At 40.0% G+C, this 23,545-nt stretch overlaps 2 protein-coding genes across 8 annotated transcripts in view; one reads left to right on the top strand and one right to left on the bottom strand.

Annotated features, from left to right (window-relative positions):
- Positions 1-8,652: 8,652 nt before the first annotated feature.
- GGPS1 (geranylgeranyl diphosphate synthase 1) lies at positions 8,653-19,046 on the bottom strand. Its single transcript, XM_012738263.2, has 4 exons — positions 18,802-19,046; positions 14,506-14,598; positions 9,976-10,046; positions 8,653-9,740 (listed from the first exon to the last, which is right to left on the bottom strand). Exons 2-4 carry the CDS (start codon positions 14,573-14,575, stop codon positions 8,979-8,981), a joined length of 903 nt encoding a protein of 300 aa, XP_012593717.1. The 5' UTR covers positions 14,576-14,598; positions 18,802-19,046; the 3' UTR covers positions 8,653-8,978.
- Positions 19,047-19,392: 346 nt separating this feature from the next.
- The window catches only part of ARID4B (AT-rich interaction domain 4B), a 152,187-nt gene continuing 148,034 nt past the window's right edge, over positions 19,393-23,545 (top strand). For 5 of the 7 annotated variants that reach the window (XM_075995473.1, XM_012738260.3, XM_075995474.1 and 2 more), the window contains exons 1-2: positions 19,758-19,802; positions 20,619-20,673. In XM_075995473.1, the coding sequence (XP_075851588.1) occupies positions 20,668-20,673 (6 nt within the window). In that variant the 5' untranslated portion in view covers positions 19,758-19,802; positions 20,619-20,667. Of the gene's footprint in view, positions 19,803-20,618; positions 20,674-23,545 lie in introns of all 7 variants that reach the window. The other 2 variants (XM_012738261.2, XM_012738258.2) reach the window with 1 other exon arrangement.

Genomic DNA, 23,545 nt, shown 5'->3' with positions numbered 1-23,545 from the left:
CTACAAAAAATAGAAAAATTATCTGGACATCATGGTGCACGCCTGTCATCTCAACTACTCGGGAGGCTGAGGCAGGAGGATTGCTTGAGCCCAGGAGTTTGAGGTTGCTGTGAGCTAGGTGAAGCCATGGCACTCACTCAACAGAGTGAGACTCTGTCTCAAATAAAATAATAAAAAAAATTTAAAAATATAAAATTTTTTTTTAAAAGTCTCATGTATCTCTGTATATCCTTTTGATTCTGTTTCTCTGGAGAACCCTAATACAAGTAATGCTGTCAGTAACAACCTTCAGCTATGTGCCTCTTCAAGTATTGTCTCATCTGCAGAGAACTGCTGTGCCCGAGGTCACAATCCCTCCTGGCTAACCCACATCCAGGGGCTGATTAATGTGGGGGTATAATGTGGGGGGCCTGGCTATCTCTGCCCCCCTCAAGACAATGCTGAAGGGCCAGACTAGCTCCAGACCTCCCTGTGGTGTCAGCCAAGGCTGTCACTAGACCCATGGCACAGCTTGACTTCTCCTTTGGTCCAATCCAACTTCTTTCCCTTTCCTTCCACGGGGCACTCCTTAATAAATATCCACATTATATACTCCACCTAGGATTCTGCTTCCCTGGAAACTCAACCTGTGACAGTTCATGTAGACATTGTCTGAGAAAGAAAGCGGTTTTTGGAATTGGGCCATTGTGTTGAGCTGGCAATGGGGACCTCATTACTGTTAGGTATAGTACCATGCCCTTGGCACAGCCTAAGCACTAAAATCTTCACAGGTGGTCAACTGGGATGGTATATCAGTGGAAGAGAATGCATTAAATGCATTATATGGTGCTATATATGAGCCTTTTGATGGGAGGAAGTAGTATCAACAAGGATAATAAAATTGGGTGGCTATTGCTAAGTTTGATTGAAGTTCTGGAAAAACATAACAAAAAACAGAGAGTGATTAATCGACATTTGAAAGCTATGTGTGAAAACCAAAGGGCCTCCTTAGACCACAAGAAGGTCTCATCAACTGCAATAAGGACAGAGAAAGTTTAGAACCAGGCCTGGGACTTAATTGTCAGAGTAACTGAGCTCTAATAAACTCCCAACTAAGCCAGATCTTTAAAGTCAAAATCAAGTCCTCTGATTGGAAAAGAACAGAACCTGAATATATGGAATGGGAACTTTTGGGTTGGTGCCCTGAAAATCTCGAATCCCTATATTCTCTTGAACACTCTGTGCCTATAGAATTGCCCTAACCTTACCTATGACGTGCTAGCATTCCCTGCTGGGCAATATGTACTAGCAGAGGCTGGGAGAGTACACATGGGATTGGATTCTGCTGGTGATTAATCAAGGAAACTAGATTATCAGGTTGGATAAGAAATAGTTTACTCTTCCAGAATAGAGGCTTTAACTCACTGGCAAGAACTCTAGGAGATGCTGTAAACTTGTTACTAGAATGGTTCCTAGAAGAATGAAAAAAGTAAAGGCCCACTCTAGTGAAGCTGAAATGCCAGATTGTGGTGATGGCATGCAAATGTATTCATACTAAATGGTTCAGGAGGCCCAGTAGTATAAAGCATACTTAGAAACCAGAGCATCTTGGAGAAATGGCAAGGGCAGGTAATATGCAATATGATATTAGTTGGAGGATCCTGTAATTCCAAAAACTAAAGAAGTATTTACAAAATAAGGAAAAGGAGGAAGGAGAAAAGGAAAGGGAAGGAAGAAGAGAAGGAAGGAAAGAAGGAAGGTATAAATAAGGGATCTTGTCAGAAGGACACAGGTGCCAACTTGAAAGAGCTTCCAATGGCCAAAGGTGGAACAATTTGAGCAACAAAATAGGAAATATTAGCATTGCTCCCAAAATAAAATAAATATCTATAAGTCCATTCAATCTAGAATATATTTAAAACTCTCAAAATGCAATAAGGAAACAACCCAATAGAAAAATGGGCAAAATATTTGAGTCAAAACTTCACCAAGGCCAGACACAGTGGCTCACACTTATAATCCCAGCACTTTGGGAGGCTGGGGTAGGAGAATCACTTGAGGCCAGGAGTTTAAGACTAGCCTGGGCAACATAATGAGAATCCATCTTTAAAGAAAAATTAGCTGAGCATGGTGGCTCACACCTGTAATCCAAGCTAGTTGGGAGGCCAACGTGGGAGGAACTCTTGAGGCCAGGAGTTCAAGACCAGCTGGGCAATATAGAGAGACCCATCTCTACAAAAAATTTAAAAGATTATTAGCCCTGCTTGGTGGCGCACACCTGTAATCCCAACTACTCAAGAGGCTGAGGTAGAAGGATCACTTGAGCCCAGGAGTTTGAAGTTACAGTGAGCTATAATCAGGCCACTTCACTTCAGCCTGGGCAACAGAGTAAGACTCTGTTTCTTTTTTTTGTTTTTTTTTTTTGAGACAGAGTCATATCATTCAGCCATTCTACTCTTAGGTATTACCCAAGAGAAAAGAAAATATATATCCACAGAAATACTTATGCACAAATGTTCATGGTAATCTTACTTGTGATAGCCCCAAATAGGAAACAACTCAAATGGCCATCAACAGATGAATGGACAAATTGCAGTATATTCATACTATGGAATACTCCTCCACAATAAAAAGTAATGAACTATTGACATATGCAACTACATGTATGAATCTCAAAATAATTATGCTAAATGAAAAAACCCAACGAACAAAAAATATATAGGTAGGTTATTCCACCATGAAACTGAAAGGGCTGGACAGGATGATTCTAACTAGCAGGTCCCTTTCCCTGCATGCCTGCACCTCCACAGCCTGGACCTGTGGCTTCCTCCACCCTATCTCAGCCCCAAAGAAAACTTTCTGAACTCTTAACTGCTTGCTGTAACCCACCTGATCACAAACACAAGCGTCCCATGTCCTGCAACTCAAACTTCTTCTGCATTCTATTTTTGCAGCTTTTTGCATTGTGTGTTGGATCTACAGAGTGCCCTTGCAGACAGTTGAGTTATAAAAAGGTAACCTCTACTGCACATCTCTTTTTTTGTATGATCAAAGTCAGGGCCAGGGTGGGGGTGGGACTAGATTTGTTCCCATAAATTTCAGTATATTTTCATCTGGTATGTACATGGCTGCCCCTACTTTTGATACCTTCCTCCTCACTCCATCCTCCAAAAACAAAACAGACCAAAAAATGCGCACTTGAGACATGAAGATGGCTCCGTGATCCCTGCTTTCCGGCACTTAGCCCTGTATAATCCCCTCCCCTTGAGTGTGGGCAGGGTCTGTGACTTGCTATGATAAAGATGATGGGCTGTTATTCCTGGGATTACATTTTATAAGACTGTCTTGTTGGCAGACTGGCACTAGAGTCTCTGTCTCTCTCTCTCTCTTTTGCTGGCTTAGAACAAGCAAGCTGCCATGAATCCTAAAGATGAAAGCAAATGAATTCTTCTAACAGGCTAAGGGAGGCTGAAACTAGATCCTTTCTTAGCAAAGCCTCTGATGAGACCCAGCTCTGGTAGACACCTGGACTGCAGCCCTAACTCCGAAGCAGAGAACTCAGCTGTCCTTTCACTTTTTTTTTTTTTTTTTTTTTTGAGACAGAGTCTCACTTTGTTGCCCAGGCTAGAGTGAGTGCCATGGCGTCAGCCTAGCTCATAGCAACCTCAAACTCCTGGCTCAAGCAATCCTCCTGCCTCAGCCTCCCGAGTAGCTGGGACTACAGGCATTCGCCACCATGCCCGGCTAATTTTTTGTATATATATTAGTTGGCAAATTAATTTCTTTCTATTTTATAGTAGAGACGGGGTCTCGCTCTTGCTCAGGCTGGTTTCGAACTCCTGACCTCGAGCAATCCGCCCGCCTCGGCCTCCCAGAGAGCTAGGATTACAGGCATGAGCCACCGCGCCCGGCCTGTCCTTTCACTTTGAAGGATAATGTCCCTATTTTAAGATCAACTGAGTAGCAACCTTAATTCCATCTGTACCTTAACTCTCCTTCACCATTAACCTGACACATCCATAGGTTCTGGGGATTAGAATGTGGACATCTTGCTGTGTGTGGGGGGATCATTATTCTGCCTATCACACATGGTTCTATCAAGCCTGTTGAATCCCTTGGTAGCACGACCTCTTCTCTGCATATTTTTAGCAAAGGCTTTATCTCCACTGCTTTCACCAATCAGTAGTCTGTTTTCTGTACCCAGAATTTTTTTGGAATTTCTCATTCAAAATAACATGGATCATTGTTAGCCCTTCCCATCATTTTCAATGTATTTTGATACATTAAACTTTTAATTTTTATTATTTTTTGAGACAAGGTCTTGCTCTATTGCCTGGGGTAGAGTGCAGTGGCATCATCATATGCAGTGCAACCTCCAACTCCTGGGCTCAAGTGATTCTCCATTCTCAGCCTCCTGAATACCTAATATCTTGGAGCATCATGCCTGACTAAATTTTTAAATTTTTTTTGTAAAAATGGGGTCTCACTATTGCCCAGGCTGGTCTCTGGTCTCAAGCGATCCTCCTGCCTAGGCTTCCCAAAATGCTAGGATTATAGTCATGAGTCACAGTGCCCGGCCCCTTTTTATTCTCTTACTTTCCTTTTAATACTCTTTCAAGAGAGGGCCAGGCACAGTGGCTCACGCCTATAGGCTATAATCCTAGCACTCTGGGAGGCTGAGGCGGGAGGATTGCTCAAGGTCAGGAGTTCAAGACCAGCCTGAGCAAGAGGGAGACCCCGACTCTACATAGAAATTATCTGGACAACTAAAAATATATATATATGAAAAAATTAGCCGGGCATGGTGCCACATGCCTGTAGTCCCAGCTACTCAGGAGGCTGAGGCAGAAGGATTGCTTGAGCCCAGGAGTTTGAGGTTGCTGTGACCCAGGCTAACAGAGCCAGACTGTCTCAAAAAAAATTCTTTCAAGAGGGAGAAAGACAAACATATGTGCTCAGTCTAGCATCCTGAAGAGGATACACATTCTTCCTCCTCCTTCATCTTGCAGGGATAGCAGAAAACTTAAATCTCTGTCAGTGTTGGGGCCTCCTTACCTCTAATAGTTACATCAGCTTCTAGATTTAAGAGGTGCCTGGGGGCATCTCATCTCTAGTTATCATAGAAGTCAAGATTATGACATTCTTCATAGTGCTGAATTCTCACTTGCCTTCTTCTGAACTACCAGCATTTATATTCAGACTTTTTTCTAAGCTTTATTGTACTCTCTGAAATTTTATATATTTTATCTCTAGCACTGATTCATTTATTAAAAGCAATAATTTTATTTTGGTTCAATTCACAGAGCTTTTAAAACCTTAATTGGCCAAGTTTCAAGATTCAATAAATTGAACAAACTTAAAAAAATTATACTTTCACTTTTGTTATCAAGCCACAATGTATTTTCATAAAACTTATTAGAAAATCTATTAGTCTCTTTAAATTACTACTTTGTTTCAAATGGCAATTTGTTTCAATAACCTTGTGCTTCATTTTCAATTTCCTTGACTTGGTTTTCTATGTCCAATTCTTCCTGCTTAATTGACTTAATCTGTCAGCTTCAATAAATAAACCATTTCTTCCTTATAAATTACTGACATCTCTGTTAGAATATCATTTATTAAAGCTAAATATCTTTAAAACTTTTTTAGTCTTCAAATGTAGTCAATTGTAAAATGACTATTCTCATTTTACAATTTCTATTAAGCAGCTTTACAAGCTTTGGTGAGATTAACAAATTACTTTTCAGTTTATCATTACTATCACCTCACCCACTGAGGTCTAAATATCTCCATTACTCATTATAGCAACTCTGAGATCTTCTGGTACATTATTTTACTTTATGTACAGGGATAAATATAATTCAAAGATAACAAATTGGGCATTCCCCTAAAGCACAGTATGCTTTATAAAGAATGTGTGTGACAAGGCAAATGTTTCCCAGATATCTCTACAACAGGATACTTATTAATCAATGGTCATGAATCATTCTAACAAGTTGAACTATTGGGTTAATATTGAAATTTATATTACTAATAGTATTCCTTATTGTACTTACTATTTACCAACCAGTACAGAGTATAGAAAAACTATGCCACAATACTGTAAGGTCCTATGTATTCAATAAGATAAATATTACAAAATTAATGAAAGGACCAGAAGGTGTAACTTTGAGAAAGATGTATTGGAGTGGGGAGAGATTATAGGAAGGAAACTGTTATTACAATAAACCAGTGCTTTCTAAACCTTTAAAAGCATTTAAGTGTGCATAAAGAATGGGAGGCAGTGCCAAGTGCTTTGATCTGTATTCCAGGTCCTGGCAGTACTCAATAAATGCTTCAAGAAAACATATAAAGCATCCAGCACCCAACAGATACTTCATAAATATACATTTCCTTCCTCTTGGTACACTGATTTAAAAAAACCAGTGGCGAAATCTTGAGGTATCAAGACAGGAAGATGGGATAGAACAAGGCCTTCAATTGAGAGAAAGGGAGGGAATCAAGAACATGAGAACTAGTTTGGCATACGGCAGGAGGACAAACCTTTCTTGATATAAAAGGCAGACTTCGGTATTTCAAGACAGACCTAAAGTAGAGGGGAGGAAAGCTTGGAGAGTTTACATTCAATGGGAGAAGAGTGGAAGAGAAGCAGGGGACATTAGACTGACAGGTTTGAAATCTCCAGTAGGAAAGGAAGATTTGATGCAAAATAAAGAGGTTACTGAAGATGCACTACGTAAACTTAAAATGGCTACCACAGCAGTTCTCAGCAACATGGGAGGTGCAAAGAATGTAGCTGGTTAGATTCATCCAGGATTGGGGACTGGCAGAATGACAGTGGCCAAGGAAAGAAGAAAAGTGATCTAAGAACGAGTGCTCTTGGAAGTCTCCCTGAAGTAAACGACTAATAGAGTATAGGTTATGTAGGGAAGGAAGTCAAGTAGGAAGAAGTTGACAGAGTAGAATGAAGAACTGATGATTTTAAGATCTTGCTAAGGTTAGAAAGTGATTTATGGCAATATAACTGGCATTCATTCTCCTGTATTAACAGTTATGACAATAAAGTGAAAAGGGCAGAGTTTTTGATTATTTGATAAAATGATCCTGTTAAAAATCCCCATTTCAATTCCAAGCACTGCCGTCACTGATAAAGGCAGGATAAAAATGACAAAAGAATCAAAATTGATTAGGTAAGGAATAAATTTATGTAAGCAATTTTTATACTTAAAAGTAGATACTTTGTATAGCTAGCATTAGATTTTTAGAATCATGTTTTTTTTAAAAAAATTATGGTTTCATAAAGTTCAAATTTCCTTACTATAGCACAAATATCCATGATTTTAAGAAGTTCTCTCATCACTGTTAAAATGGAAGATTTAAATCATTTTAGAAGTTAGTAAAGGCACCCAAATTTTCAATAGGATTTAGGTTGAATGCTTGGGTGAGAATTTCTCATACAATTATAGGTGATTAGATCCTAATAAAACCAGTCAAGCAAAACATAATGTCTCTTAAGGAAAACACAGAATTTCATTTTAGGATGTCAACAACTGTTAATACTAAAATTAGTTTTTTTTCCCCTACTTCCTGGGCCACAGACGGCTCCAGTGGATTGGGTCTTATAATTACACAAAAGGCAGAGCAGGGTCAGGGTTAAAGCACTAAAAAATTACTTAGTGGTTGATAGTAAGCCTTTGGCTACTTCTCAGTCAGGCACTTTCTCTCAGGTTAGTGCTTCTGTTTTCTTTAAAGATGCCTACTCCCATTCTATTCAAGCATCTGTTGCCTTCAAGGGTGGTAGTGATTTGGGTGGGAAGGAAAAGGGCATTTTCTGCTTTCATATGTGAGGTAAGCAAACAGCCCTTTTAAGATTTTCACTACCAATGATGGGGAAATGTAGTAAGGTTCAAATGCTCCCTTCTATACTACTTATTCCAATATCCTTTTTCCTTCCCAATTGGAAAGACAATGCTGTACTTACATACTAATCAGTTTGGGGCACACAAATGTTATAAGGCGGGAAAAGAATTTAGACTAATATATGAATTAAATTAAGCAGAACTCCTTGGTCAAAAAGCAGAATTTGTGAGGTGGAGAGGAAGGAAAAAAGGAAAGAGGTAAGAAAAAGGACCAGAGTGCTTACTGTTCATCACTATCAGCCTTATTTTGGAGACAGAGTCTGGCTTTGTTGCCCGGGCGTCAGCCTAGCTCACAGCAATCTCAAACTCCTGGGCTCAAGCGATCCTTCTGCCTCAGCCTCCAGAGTAGCTGGGACTACAGGCATGCACCACCATGCCTGGCTAATTTTTTCTATATATATATTTTTAGTTGTTCGGCTAATTTCTTTCTATTTTTAGTAGAGATGGGGGTCTTACTCTTGCTCAGGCTGGTTTTGAACTGACCTCAAGTGATCCTCCCGCCTCAGCCTCCCAGAGTGCTACGATTACAGGTGTGAGCCACCACGCCCAGCCTACTATCAGCCTTTTCATGGGAGACTTTAGTAAGGGGGTTTTCAGGGAGGATACTGAGATATTTTTAGCATCAACATTTAGGAAAAAAGAGGAGCTTTGTGGTCTTTGGGCCACAAAGCTAGCTGAAAGAACATAGCTTGGAATTGGAATAGATGAATAGGGAACTGCTCATACAGTACAGTTAGAAGTATCAGGATAAAAATTCCTGGAAGCTGAAGTCTTTTTTATTGACAGAATCAACAGCACATTTGTAGGGCAGAGATGGTCACAATATCCTGCCATAGCAATTTCTGACATTCAAATTAGACCTATATAAATGTGGCTCCTTTTAATTTTTTCAACTTTGTATTATGATCTGTACGGATGGGTTTCTAAATTGAAACAAATTCACATCTCCCCTATAGTTTTTGGAGAATAACAGCTTGGACCAAATTTTTTTAAAAAGGTGATAGGCTAAAAGACTAAAAGATAACAACAAAAAACATTAACTAAAACAAGCTATCAGGACCAGTCAAGAATAACTTAATATTATTCATTTTGTTCTTTGAACATCTTACTTAAGTGCTTTATTAGGGCTACTAGTTCAGGGTTCCCACCACGTGCATCAATTTGTTTGTAGGCTTTAGATTCGAGCTCTTTAAGAGTTTTCCGAGTGTATTCAAAAGAACCTACATCCTCAAGATAATGCACACAGTATTTTTTAATATCTATGTTTTCTGTTCTCTGGCGCAAGATATTCTGCACCTGGGTGCTTTCAGGCCTCGACCAAATAGCATGAATAGTGGGAAATGAGAACTTTCCTTCTGTTAGATCTTCACAAAAACTTTTGTTTTCACTATATTCTTTGGAGTGTAGGTTAGCATAATCATCCCTAATTTGGAAAAAGAGCCCAAGTGTATTAAGCAGTGGCTTTAAATCATCTTTGTAATCAGAGAACAACTGCATGAGACCTACTGCCAATCCAAACAGTCCGCCTGTCTTTTGTAGCACCATAGCTTTATATTCTTCTTCAGTGGGACAAGTGTAATTATCCCTCCAGTAAATATCTAGGCCTTGTCCCTGATGGAGTTCCAAAAGTTGGCGGGTGAAAAGCTTTACTGCATCTGGGTGATCAAGGGTTAAGACTTTCTCTAAGCCAAGAAAATACACGTAATTGGCAGAATTGATGACAGATGGAATTCCATAGATGCTGTGTGCCACTGGGAAGCCACGTCGGAGTTTTGAGTTGTCTTCGATATCATCAATGAGTAAACTCGCATTATGCAACATTTCTGTCACTTCAATGATAATCTAATAAAAAAAGAATTGAAAATTTCACTTTATTAGAACTATTCAAAATAGCTTTACAGTAACATTATGAAAATCTCAGGTATCTTAATTTTTACAACTAATAATTATTTAGCAACCTCAATATAAAATAATACATTGTATGAACATTAAGTTCAATCAAGAAGTAGGAGTATTTTTATGCAACAGCTATTAATTTCTTGGGGATTAAGAATGAGATTCAGAATTGCCTAAATACCTGTAGCTTGTCTTCTGGAACTTTCAGCCAATGATTAAATGCCTGTGAAAGTTTGGTTCTCACTTGTTTACCTGCAATTTAAGAACAAAATCTGACAATAAAATGAATAGAAACTCCCTTCAAAATTGCTCAAACTTGGTAAATCCAGCCCCATCAATCCATTACCTACTGCAAGGCTTGCGTTCCACTGCTTGACACCCCATCCTCAACACCTCTGAAATCCACAACCTTTTAAAATTAGGGCAGGCCTGAGATTCTAAAGCACTTTAGTGGCACATAGGCCAATCCTTTTATCCTAACTTGAATAGACAGTTTTGGTGTAGGATAGGCTTTTTAGGCATTATGGCCTAATTTATTACCTTTTTTGAAAAATCTAGTTAGTGGCAGTTAATTATCAGTATATATTTTATAGAACTATTGGTATTTTTAATGAAATGTACTTTACTATTGAATTACCTCATAAAATGATCCCTTAAAATTATCTACCATTCCTTTAAATTAAGGTTTTAAAGACTAGGCAGCTCTGCTTCTTTCCTATCAACTATGAGACTACTGTACTCAGAAGTATTCCCTTTTAATATCCTTAGTTTAGTTAAAAGCTAATCTCTTTACTGTGAGCATTTCGCTTTTCTTTTTTGAGACAGGGTCTTGCTCTATTGCCCAGGCTGGAGTGCACTGGTGTCATCATGGCTCACTGCAACCTCAAACTTCCTGGACTGAAGAGATACTCCTGCCTCAGCCTTCCGAGCAGCTTGGCCTACAGGTTTGCACCACCACACCTGGCTTTTTATTTTTTGTAGAGACAGGGTCTTGCTATTGCCCAGGCTAGTCTCGAACTCCTGGCCTCAAGAGATCCTCCTGCTTTGGCTTCCTAAAGTGCTAGGATTACTGTGCCGAGTAAAGAGAGATCTTTGGATAGAAGTTAACCACTAGTAGTAGTTAGTCACCATGGCCCAAATATAAAGCAATGATAGATGAAAATCACAAATAGTTCATTTAATTAGAATGTTCTGAGCTTCCTGATAAATGAATGCATAGTAACATCCCAATTTTAGATTAGGTTTCAGGAAAATGGTTACATAAAAAGTTAAGTTTCAATTAACCAAAACACTATTTCCTAAGTCCTATATAATATGTTTTCTCAGTACCAATCGCCCAGACAAATGACTCTACAAACTCTCCTTACATATCCTAATGGGACAAAGTTTCACTTTTTATGAGAAGTCTAGGAAGAGAAAATATCTCTCTTCTGCTTAATAATCCTTAAGGTGCACATGGTCTGGGTAGCAATTATATACTTCATATTCCTCATCTACTTTCCAGTTTGACAAAGATCAGTCTGGGCTGTACTTACAAAGCACAATTGTGCAAACTAATCTATTACCACTTTAAAAAAAATTACTTTTGAAGATGAAAACCACAGAGTCCCATTACATTTGGAGTCCCATTTTTCATTTCACTTCCAAATATTATATAGAAAACAGTACAATAAATGGCTTAATTTACAGGTACTACAGGCTTTTAAAATTTTTTCCCCTTGATGAGATTCTAGGATCTGACCTGATATTTTTAAGTTCCCAAATCATTTCTAACATTGAGGCTAATCACAGAGATCCCTCAAAATTAAAACAAAGATTGTTCTTTTCTCTTTAAGACCCGAACATTACTCTCTTTTTGCGGTCCCTATTCCTCCACTCCCAACTTCATCCTCCTATCCCTAACTACAAAGGCATGGGAACTCACACTAGGGCAAATAAACAAACAAATTAAAGTCATTCTCTTCACTAATTTCAGAAAATCCTGGTATCATTATTACTATCTTATTAGCAGAAGTAATTTTATAAAAGTACAAATGATCTGGCCCACCTTTAAGTTATTTTAGTAACTCTGAAGCTTTCTGTAAAAAAACAGATGTGTGATACACATTGCAATGCCCTATTTCTTTAAGAAAATCTTCAAGGCCATATTCTATCATGGATCAAGAACGTATTTGATAAAAAAGATAAGGTATCAACTAAGAATTTTAAATATGTTATCTAATGGCTTAAAACACTACTTCCAGGTAATGAGAACTTAAAATAGGCTTTGTCTCTTAAACAAAAAAAAAAAAAAGAAAAAAAATTAGGCTTTGTCTCTTAAACAAACAAACAAAAAAAGAGAACTTAAAAAAAAATGTTACGGAAGTAGTTCATGGCATAGGCAAGCATTGTGTTAAAATGAAACTACAGGCAGTCCTTGCTTTGCATGTAGTGGAGTGGGAAACACTCAGGAGACACTTGTTAGACTCCTCAGCACTCTGATAACTGGCATGTTTTATGGCAGTCCAGTTCTGGCCAGTTTGCCAATTTGTTACCAAAGAAGTCCAACAATAGGTAGTGGGTAGAATGAAGGAAAACAGTGCCATCTTTCTCACTAGGAGATCCTGAAATAAGTGAAGTTACTAATTGCTGAACAGATGTCACTCAGTAACAGTCTCTTGGCTTTTTCTTAAACAGCGGGCAACTTTCCCTTTGAATTCTCTATTTCTGTCTTCCCTGCATGCTTTTTTTTTTTTTTTTTTTTTTTTTTTTTTGAGACAGAGTCTCGCTTTGTTGCACAGGCTAGAGTGAGTGCCGTGGCGTCAGCCTAGCTCACAGCAACCTCAGTCTCCTGGGCTCAAGCAATCCTCCTGCCTCAGCCTCCCGAGTAGCTGGGACTACAGGCATGCGCCACCATGCCCGGCTAATTTTATATATATATATTAGTTGGCCAATTAATTTCTTTCTATTTATAGTAGAGACGGGGTCTCGCTCTTGCTCAGGCTGGTTTCGAACTCTTGACCTCGAGCAATCCGCCCGCCTCAGCCTCCCAGAGTGCTAGGATTACAGGCGTGAGCCACCGCGCCCGGCTCCCTGCATGCTTTTGAAGCACTGATATTAGCAGGTGAGTCTCCATTAGGGTCTGCCAGAATAGAATGACATTACTCATGATGGTTTTCAAGGTGTAGCTCAGGAGCTAGCACTGTTTTGACTTTTGATAACTGTATTTATCCTTCTTGGGCTCATGAATAATAGAAATGGATATATTACCACTGAGGTATACACTGTAGAATAGAAATAAAAACATGTCTGTTATGATTGAGTTGAGAGCATCACTAAGGTACAGTTTAGCCACATTACGGGCTAGATAGGTTTTTATAGTTGTCTAGGATTTACTACCTTTTATATTATTTCTATAAGAAAAACCCTCATTTATTATATTCATGAGTTTTTACTCATTATCATTTTCCAAAGTTTAAAAAAAAAACAAAATAAAATAAAAACATACACGTACATGTGATTAGGCAATTGTTAAGGCAGAAGCCATGTCCAGGTCATATACCCTTAAAAAGGAATAATGTGAGCTATGTTTCCACATACTGTGATTTAAATGCATTAAAATTTGGCTCTCAAAGGAACTAGTAGTGTAAGAAATGCAGCATGTGTGTGAGATACTGGAAAACATGGACATGGAAGGTAAAACTTGAATACAGAAAGTAAATGAAGTTTTTTGTTATATAAATTTGAGTAACTTTCTCTAACATTTAAACTGTGGGAAATTCAAACATGTGATATCCACAAAGAATAAAACTTCCAGCTGTTCGCGGTGGCTCACGCCAGTAATCCTAGCACTTTGGGAGGCCAAGGCTGGCAGATCGTTTGAGCTCAGGAGTTCGAGACCAGCCTGAGCAAGAGCAACACCCTGTTTCTACTAAAAATAGAAAGAAATTAATTGGCCAACTAAAAATAAATAGAAAAAATTAGCTGGGCATGGTGGTACATGCGTTTAGTCCCAGCTACTCGCAAGGCTGAGGCAGGAGGATTGCTTGAGCCCAGGAGTTTGAGGTTGCCGTGAGCTAGGTTGATGCCACAGCACTCTAGCCCACGTAACAGAGTGAGACTCTTTCTAAAAAGAAAAAAAAAAAGAATAAAACTTCCAATGAAATACCAAAATTAAAAAAATTTTCTTTTAGAGACAGGGTCTCATCTCACTATGTTGCTCAGGCTGGTCTCAAACTCCTGGCCTCAGTGATCCTCCTACCTAAGTTGCTAGGACTGCAGGCAGGAGCCACTGTGACCAGTTCCAAAATGTCTTAAGTATTTTTATTTTTCTAAGGAATGTTACATAGCTGGATATTTTTAAAAGTGTCTTAAAAAATTACCTTTTTTTTTTTTAAAAAAAGAGATGGGGTCTCGCTATATAGCCCATGCTGGAGCACTGTGGCTATTCACAGCTGTGATCATCACTATAGCCTTAAACTCCTGGGCTCAAGCCATCCTCCTGCCTTAGCCTCCTGAGCAGCTGGTACTGAAGGCATGCACTACTGCACCTGGCAAAAATTACCTTTTGAGTGAAAAATTATGAAGTTCTGTTTATAATTTTTCTCATACGCATCACCTTAAACAGAAAATCTCAAGAGCTAGCATGTCTAACCTTTTTTATTTGCTAACATTTGAATGACCACTACCATATGAAAACTAAGCTATATGTGGACTGTAATCAAACTGTTACCTGGTAACTGAAGTAAGTATTTATAGGGTTCTAGAAGAATTCTTTGGACTGTTTCTTGAGTCTTCTCCATTGTTTTTAAATTTCAAAGCTGATCTGTCAAAAAGAAGAAACAAAAAAAGATCTCATGAATCTAATTATCTTTTGAGTTCAAACTGCAAAAGAATTTGTATCTCAAGGTGTATTTGGAAAGGCAGACTTTCAGTTTGGTTTAAAGAGAAAATTCTACATGCATGAAGCCTTGAAAACATTATGTTAAGTGAAAGAAGCCAGTCACAAAAGACTCCATTATGGGATATTATATTATTATATATAATATTATATTATCCCATTTGTACGAAATGTTTAGACTAGTCCAATCTATAGAGACAGAAAGTAGATCAGTGGTTGCAAGCATGGGGAGGAGAGGAATAGGGATCGACTGCTAATGAGTATGGGGTTTCTTTCTGGTGGATCAAAATGTTATAAAATTAAATTGTGGCGATGGTTGCACAACCCTGTAAATATACTAAGAACCACTGAGTTGGTGGTATTAAATTACATCTCAACTTTTTTGAAAAAAATTCTTTTTTTTTTAATATATTTTTTATTTTTTAGATATCAAGTTTAGCATATAAAAAATTCTTCATTCAAGTGATTACACTGGTCAAAATGTTCACTTGGTTTTTAATTGGTTTTCTTAGTTACGGAACTTATATCAAACCGTTTCTTTTTTAAGAGAGAGCACTGGCTTTGTCATCCAAGCTGAAGTGCAGTGGTAGGGTCACAGCTCACTGCAGCCTCCAACTTAGCTCAATCCTCCTGCCTCAGCCTCCCAGGTAGCTGGGACAAGTGTGCACCACTGAACGCAGCATAAGCCTTTCCTATTTTATCAACCATACAAGGCTTAATTTGTTGACAGCACATAAATGTCAAAACAAATCCACAGAATTAGGAAGATACCTTTTTATTTAAGTGATTACTTAAATTAGTAAACATATTGTTTCTATGAACATTAAGATGGGTATGTTTTATAAATTTAAAATTTAAAGAGATTCCCCCTCCACTTAGTATTTTCTATATAATTAATCCATTTCAGAGATTCTGACTGAAGATATGCATTAACTTGAATGCAATTATTTTATTAAAAATATTTCTCTGCAGTACCTTATTATTCTGAATTTCACATTTATTTTAATATTTCCTAGAGTATCACTTGTGGTCATCCTAGGGTCTTCCTTTACTGTTGAATCTCTACTGTTTCTTTGTAAATTTGTTTCTATTTTACTTGTTCTCATATTAGGATTCTTTTTTTTCTTATTGCTCTGGCATCTTTGGTATATTTTAGGTTTATCATTTTTTTCTTTCTTCCTTTTTTTTTTTTTTAGAGATAGGTTCTTGCTCTGTAACCTAGGCTGGTATGCAGTGGCATGATCATTGCTTATTGTAGCCTTTAACTCCTGGCCTCAAGCAATCCTCCCACCTAAGCCTCTTGGGTTGCTGGGATTACAGGCATGAGCCACTGGGCCCAGCTCTTTTGTTCTATTTCTTTTGCTGCTTGGGGCTATGATTTGGCCTCTGGGGTCTTAAGCCCTCTCCTAACCAATTTTCTGGCTTCACAACACAAGGCTAAACATAATACGATATCTAATGGCAGTTCATGATCAGTGCTGTTCAAAGAGTTGCACATTATTCAATTTTTTTTTTTTTTTTTTGAGACAGAGTCTTGCTTTGTTGCCCAGGCTAGAGTGAGTGCCGTGGCCTCAGCCCAGCTCACAGCAACCTCAAACTCCTGGGCTCAAGCAATCCTCCTGCCTCAGCCTCCTGAATAGCTGGGACTACAGGCATGTGCCACCATGCCCAGCTAATTTTTTCTATATATATTAGTTGGCCAATTAATTTCTTTCTATTTATAGTAGAGATGGGGGTTCTTACTCTTGCTCAGGCTGGTTTTGAACTCCTGACCTTGAGCAATCCACCTGCCTCGGCCTCCCAGAGTGCTAGGATTACAGGCAGGCGTGAGCCACAGTGCCCGGCCTAGTTTAACTCTTTATTGAAGGCAGATTACAATTGGATATTAAAGCATGAATCTGGCACAAAGTTCAGGTTACTCTTTAGGATTGCAAAGTCTGTTCTAGATGATTATCTATGTGAACCAATCATAAAAAAAAATCAGCACTCCGCCAAAGGAAATTATTTTAGGAAAATGAATTCAAAAAGAAACATTTCATATAGAAAATTTCTACATCTACTTTGATTAGTAATTAATATTAAATATATTACAAGCCAAAAACAGTTCATAAAATATTTTGAAATAATAAAAGTAACTATTGAGTAACCTATTACCTATGCTGTTTGATCTGATATAGGTTGTCTTACTCTTAGGAATTAAAGAAAGGAAGATACAAAGTAGGGAAAATAATGGCTTAGGTAAAAGATTATTGAGCATCATTAAAGGTAGGATTAAAAAAATCTCACAAACACCACATGCACTCTCTAATAAATTGGAACTGACGGGCATACAAGTGCACAGAGGGAAGTAGAAGTCATTGGAAATCAAGTAGGAGGAAGGGGGAAGAAAAGGAGGGGCAAAAACCCACCTAATGGGTACAAGGAACCCTATTCGGGTTATGGGCACATTTATAGCCCTGACTCAAGTCTTGTAACAAAGACATTTGTATCCCCTTTAATATTCTGAAATAGTAATAATAATAATAATAGTCTCATAAACTTTCTATTTAAATCTTCTTAACTAGGTTGGGAGCAAAAATCATGTTTATATCTTTTTTTAACAGCCTCCAAAGCACATATGACTTAAATTAAAAATCAATGAGACCCATTCTCAGAATTCTTTTTTGTGTCTGGATCACTAACAGGTGTACTGCACAGAAATCAGAGCTAACCTTTGTTTCAATTCTTAGAGCTTTATGGCTGATGCTATTTCTCAACTTAAAAAATTTATTCCGTTGCTCATTCAGAAGAGTTTAAGAATACTCAATTAACAAATAAGTCCATTAATGTTCCTTTCCCAGAGGATGTTTAGATCCAACTATTCTCAGCGGTAAGAATAAAAAGAAACCTCAATTTTTCCAAGTATCAAAAACCAATGTCTTGTGTCGTCTTAAAAGTCTAAGGGATTCTGTACACTGGCATGTGCTCTTTACTGCCTGCTTTTTCGTTTTTCTTCTTTTTTTATTCAAAGGACTCCCAATTTATCAGAGCTGGAAATTTCAGCTATCATGTAGCAGATTATTCTTTCCACCGTATGAACGAACTACTAACGTAGTAGCCTCCTGGTTGGGCTCCTTGCATTTGCCCCTCTAATCAATAGTCCTCTACTCTTCAGTCAGTAATGATAGCGAAATTTAAATCTGGTCTTCTCCCTTCCAACTGAGAACCTTTCGAAGATATCTCATTTCTCTTAGGACAAGAACAAAACTCCTTAATAAAACCTATAAAGTTCAGCAACATCCCCTATCTCAGCTTCAGTTCTTCGAACTGGAGGAGCTCCCTTCTGACACTAGGCTTTCTAACATGTTACTAACTCTTTTCGTCTGGTGGGTCCTTTCCTTAGTTAACTCCTTTAGCGCTCTGTTCGATCCTCACTTGCTTTGGAAAGTCTTCCCTTAACTCCTTAAGTCCAATTTCTTACTTCACACCCTCCTATCACCATGTATTGCAACACTATCACTGTTGCAATTTCACATTTCACTTGGGTGTCTGTTTTAACACCTGTCTGTCTTCCTAGGCTTAGGTCTACGAAGGCAGAGGACATACCAGTTGTTCCACATGGTGGGCGTTCAATACACGTGAAGAAATGGAAAGTACCTTCTAACGCACTAGAGGACGAAACTAGGGCACAAACATACAAAAAGTGAAAACACAATGCAAGGTGTTTTTGTTTGTTTTTTTAAAGGGAAGGGCCTGGTTTCAGAATTTCTAGAGACATACAAAAGTTACGCGCAGCTGTGACACACAGAGTGAATCCTTTCACTCAAACTCCGGGAGACGATGGAGTCTGAAGGAAACTAAGAGATACGGGCAGGGCATTTGACAGCAGCTTGGCAGAGGGCTTGAAATGTTTACTGGGCTAGCACAGAACTCGCAGGGTTTAGAACCGTGAGGTTTCTGCTTCCGCTCCACTGGGTCACCTCTTCCTTCTCCCAGTCTTAAGCAAGGGGATGGAAAATTCATACACAATCCGGTTCAGCATCCGGGTTCTCACCCTCCTTTCTTTCTTTCCTCTCGACCCCGCCTTCCAGCCTCCCCCCGCCCTCCTTCCCATCCGGGTCCCCCCCAGCCGCCACCACCGCCGCTCACGGTTCAACGATGATATCACGACTTTCACACAGCCAGTCCAGGGGTCGCAGTACCAAGCATCAGCTTCTACTTTAGAGTTCACACTAAAGCGCCTCTTGATGCCTACATAAATCCCTCCCCCTACTTCACCACAGAACTCTCCGCCCTTCTCAGCCGCCAGCGACACCGCATAACTCGGTGCAAGAAAATGCGCCATCCCGGTCACACTGCGCAGGCGTCGTTGCCACCTCCCCCTCTGCTTTGGGGCCCCGCCCCTTTCCCCTCCCCTCTCCCGTCTCACGCAGGCGCGGGGCATTTCGGGTCTTGCAGTTCTCACTGGAGAGAGTTAGCACATTGGCCCCAGAGACTGGACTGCATTTCCCAGGAAGCTTTGAGGCGTAACTTTCTGTTTCCATAGAACTGGGATAAAATGGCGTCGTTGTTTGTATCCAGGGGGCCAATAGGAACATGGTATGGGCGGGTTCTAAAGAACCCTAACCAATCCGAGGTCGTCTGAGAGGCCATCCGGGAAAGAGGTAGGGGAGGGGAAAAAATCTAGGGGAGGAGAGAAAAGAGGGAAGGGGGGGAACGTGGGGTGGGGGGGGAAGCGATGTTTGCCCGTCAGTCGAGTCCGGAGTGAGGAGCTCGGGCGCCGGAGCGGAGGGAGACTCCTGAGCTTAAGCTTCCCGCCGCCACGGCCACCGATTGGACCTTTGCCTGGAGGGAGCCGCAGAGGGTCCATCGCCGCCGTCCTCTGGAGGGCAGCGCGATTGGGGGCCCGGACCTCCAGTCCGGGAGGGATTTTTCGTCGTCCCCCCTCCCCCCAACCAGGGAGCCCGAGCGGCCGCCAAACAAAGGTACCAGTCGCCGCCGCGGGAGGAGGAGGAGCCGGAGCCTCAGCCTCAGCAGCCGCTGGACCCACCGCCCTTCTTCCCCATCTCTCCCCCGGGCCTGCTGGTTTTGGGGGGGAGGAGGAGAAGGGACTCTGGACGTGCCAGGGTCAGATCTCGCCTCCGAGAAAGGTAGGGGACATTTTCTGGGGCTTTCGTGGTCTCCTAAGGGGGTCCCTTCGGTAGTCACTGGGCCCGGCCGACGAGCCCGGGAAGATCGCCGTGGTGGTCTCACCGGCGCCTGAATTCAGGGCCTCGGCCTCCCGGGAGCCCCCGTCCCCCCTCCCGCTTTTGCCGTGTCCGAGCCGCCCCCTGGCCGGGCGGCCGCACACTCAGCGGTTTAGGGGCCTCGGCGGGGGCCCTGGCGGGGTAGGGGCCCGTGCCGCCTCGCGGGCCCTCGGCTCTCTGGTCGTGCTTGCGACGGGGGCAGATGTTGATCCCACTCTCACTTGTCGGGTCTCCATTCGAAACGGGACGTGGGCAGAGGCTCTGCGGAGGGTCGGTCCTGCTCGCGGCCCTCGGGCCCGCCTGGCCCCTTGGCGGCCCCCGGCTGGGCTCCGGCTCCGACGCGGGGCTGTGCGGCCCTTGGGGGCGCGGACCGGCTCGGCCCGGCGCGGAGGCCCAGGGAGAGGGCGGCCGGCCCCGCGCCGGACTCCGGGCTTGTTGTTGAGTTTCTTCTCTGACAGAAATGGCGTCATTGTCGGAGACGGGAAACTCCGTCTGGTCCCGACAATGGGGACGGGAAGCCGCCGAGCTGTGTAGGTGGCTGGGTTTGCGGGGATGGCGAAGCCAGAGGGAGCCCCGAATCGGCGTATGATGGTTCGGGGGCTGACGCCCTGTACGACTCTTTCTTCGGGGTTCGGGCTTCGCTCGGTTCCTTCCCTCCGCCTCCGCCAGTGCAGAGGGGTGCCTACGGTGTTGACTGGGTGTCTTTTGTTTCCCCTCCAGGTGCAGGTGAACCTGGTGTTTTCGAGGGTATATTGGTCCCAGAATCATCATGAAGGTAAGATTGGCTACAGAAAACGAACCTCTGGGGTTATTCAGGAAGTAAGGGGTTTGGACGAGGTCGCTGTGTGAGGCCTCCAAGTTGTGCATAGGAAGGTGTGTTTGGTGGCTCAGTGACCGAGCCCTTCCCTTGGAGACGTGGGGGTCAGCTGGTGTGAATATCCACGGGCTTTGCTGTGGAGTTGGAGTCAGTTATAGGCTATCTCATTGAAGATATGTACATCGTCTGTTTTTGCAGGGAATGACAGGAATAAGTGCATGAATTAAAGTGTTGTAAAAAGTAAAATAAAAAGCAGGTCAAGTAATCTGACTCTAGAAACCGAACTGTATAGTGGTTCTATCAGTTACACTGATGAAAGAAAATCTCATTTATTGTGTGAATAGTACTGTGAAATTTTAGCAGAAAACCATTTAATTAGCCGCACAAATAATCTTAGTTGAAAGATTTTAAAAGAATTTTGGTGATCTTTATACAATTCACAGATATCCGCAGTTCCTTATATCTTCCAGGTTGTATGTTTTATTTTTCTTTATTGATCTAGTTGGCCTGCAAATTGTCTGTTGAGTTCCTATCTCACTGCTCATGTAAATGAAAACATAACAGTGATGTTACAGGAATGATTCCTTTTTGTTAGTTATAAATCCTTGCTGACCTGTGACCTGTGTAAAAGAGTGGGTGAAAAGTGATTTTATTAGGTAAACTATCTACATTGGTGTTGAATGAGAATTTCTTAAGAAAAGTGTTGAGTTGAATAATATATAATAAGTTCAGAAGCTGAATAAATACGGGTTTAGTTTGGAAGAAATGTTGTAATTTGTCACAGTTCCCAATGTACTGCCTGTCACATCTTAAGTACTCTGTAAATGTTTGGTTAAAAGAAATGGTTGTAAGCTGAAGGTCTTTTAGATTTAAATTTTCTTTTTCTCTTCCTTTCATTTCCCTTTTTTAAAAAACAAAACAAAACAAAACTTGTCTGTTTGAAAAAATGAAAGTAAGTTGGTAACTTTAGCCTTAAAAGTCTCAGGGTGAAGACTAGGCAAATGCAAATTCTTTGGTATTATTTTAGAACTGCTAATTGTAAATGCTCATCATTTCCATTCTTACTACCTTTAAAAAAGGGTACTATTAATGTTAAAAGGAAAATGTTATTAAAATACATTTCTAACTTTATATAAGAAGGACTTCCTGTTATTGTAAGTACAGCAAATCTTCTCTTAGCGAATCAATTAGTAATCTCTAAACACTTAGCTTATTTCTTATGACTTGTTTTCTTATATGATAAAAGATGAGAAGCTGTCCATGATTTCTATTTGCTTTAGCAAAAATTGCAAATTAAGAATGTTTTTAGTGTTGATTATACTGGGCATAAATTTTCTTCTTTATGTGTTTCCAATTTCTATTTTACAAGGTAATTGAGCGATAGAAGGACTTAGGCCATCTATTGTATCTTACCAAACATATTTATACTTTGAAGCAAGCTTTTAGATTTGAATTATCTATCCTATTATTAACAAAAAATTCTTAAATTTTATTAAGTGACAGTGTAGTGAGGTAATTGAAAGAGTATTTTGTAATATTTAGTAGTAGTATTTTCTGGTTGTTGCTTTAAAGTTCTGAAGTAAAGAAAAATGCATATGCTATTTTAAATATTATATGTTTTATCAGCAATTTTCCTGTAGTACCACCTTCAAGATTTTAAAAATAAATCCCTCTGACTAGTATACAAATATTTTGTAATATTTTTGCACAGTGTGTTTTTGAGAAATAAGACTTGTAACAGAAAAGCATTTGTGCTTTAATGTGGATCATGATGTTGATGTTATGTTGGGTGTGTGTCAGGTTTATTTTTCATACTTCTGATAAACCTTTCAATGTTAGTGATAGCACCATTATCAGGAAATGATAGGTTATTGAAGTTTGATAATAATTCCAACACTTAATTTTTATTAATGTGAGATTAACTTCCTATTTTTTTAAATAAAACTTTTTTTCTGCTTTTGTTTTGTGCATGTTATTAACATCTCCTATTACATTGCAGTAATTTTTTATTTCAGAGTAGCATGATAGAACTTTATTTCTTACTACTGCAGTACATTTTTGAATGTGTGGGAAGGGCTAGACATATCATATTCTTTAAGAGATGAGTGATTTACATGGTTGTACTTAGAATCTGGGTAGATGGGCTTTTTCAGATGTACCATTCTTTCTTCTACAATAACTGGCTTAGACCACATAAAAATAATTGATTGATTACAAATGCTCTTTCTTAATGCTGTGTGCATGTTCTCTTTCCCTTTCTCTCTCTTACTTTCTCTCTCCTCCTCCTCCCTCACTTCTGTCTCCCTGCCTTTTTCTTTCCTCTGTCCCTTGTTTCCTTTTCCTGTCTTCCTTCTGTCCCACCCCTGTTTCATAAATCATTCATTTAACAATGACCCCTTCCATGTGTTAGGCAGTGTGGAATGAAGGTTAGTAAAGTTTCTGACCTGTCAATGAGCTCACAGTTTGGTAGAAAACATAGAAAAATTGAAACTTACAGCATATTGAATAGTAAGAGTATGTATATTATTTCAACATAAAGTAATAGTCATAAGTGCTATGGGAGGACAGAAAGAGGACATCTAAATCAGAGCCATGGAAAGTGTTCTGATGTAGTTGCTACCTAAGCTGAGTGTTAAAGCTTTTGCTAGGCAAAAAAGGGGAGAAAAGGGTGTTTCAGACAGAGGGAACAACATACTGGAAAATAAAGAACAAAACAAGGTGATGTATCTGGAAACTCTATGTAGTGTGCTGTGGTTGAACTAAAGCATGATACATGTGGGGTAGAATTAGAAGGGCAGTGATGGGAGATGAAGCCAAGTGAGGGGGTTGA

This window comes from Microcebus murinus, chromosome 19 (assembly GCF_040939455.1).
Source record: "Microcebus murinus isolate Inina chromosome 19, M.murinus_Inina_mat1.0, whole genome shotgun sequence".
Taxonomy (NCBI): Eukaryota; Metazoa; Chordata; class Mammalia; order Primates; family Cheirogaleidae; genus Microcebus; species Microcebus murinus.
The sequence above is the reverse complement of the archived record's forward strand: the minus strand, read 5'-3'. Positions and strand labels throughout refer to the sequence as shown.

Excerpts from the sequence above, each read along its gene's own strand:
- GGPS1 (XM_012738263.2), bottom strand. The coding sequence starts at position 14,575 with ATGGAGAAGACTCAAGAAACAGTCCAAAGAATTCTTCTAGAACCCTAT. Across the intron at positions 10,047-14,505 it reads ATACTTACTTCAGTTACCAG|GTAAACAAGTGAGAACCAAA; the intron begins GTAACAGTTTGA and ends CTTAAATTGCAG. Across the intron at positions 9,741-9,975 it reads TTCCAGAAGACAAGCTACAG|ATTATCATTGAAGTGACAGA; the intron begins GTATTTAGGCAA and ends TTTTTTTATTAG.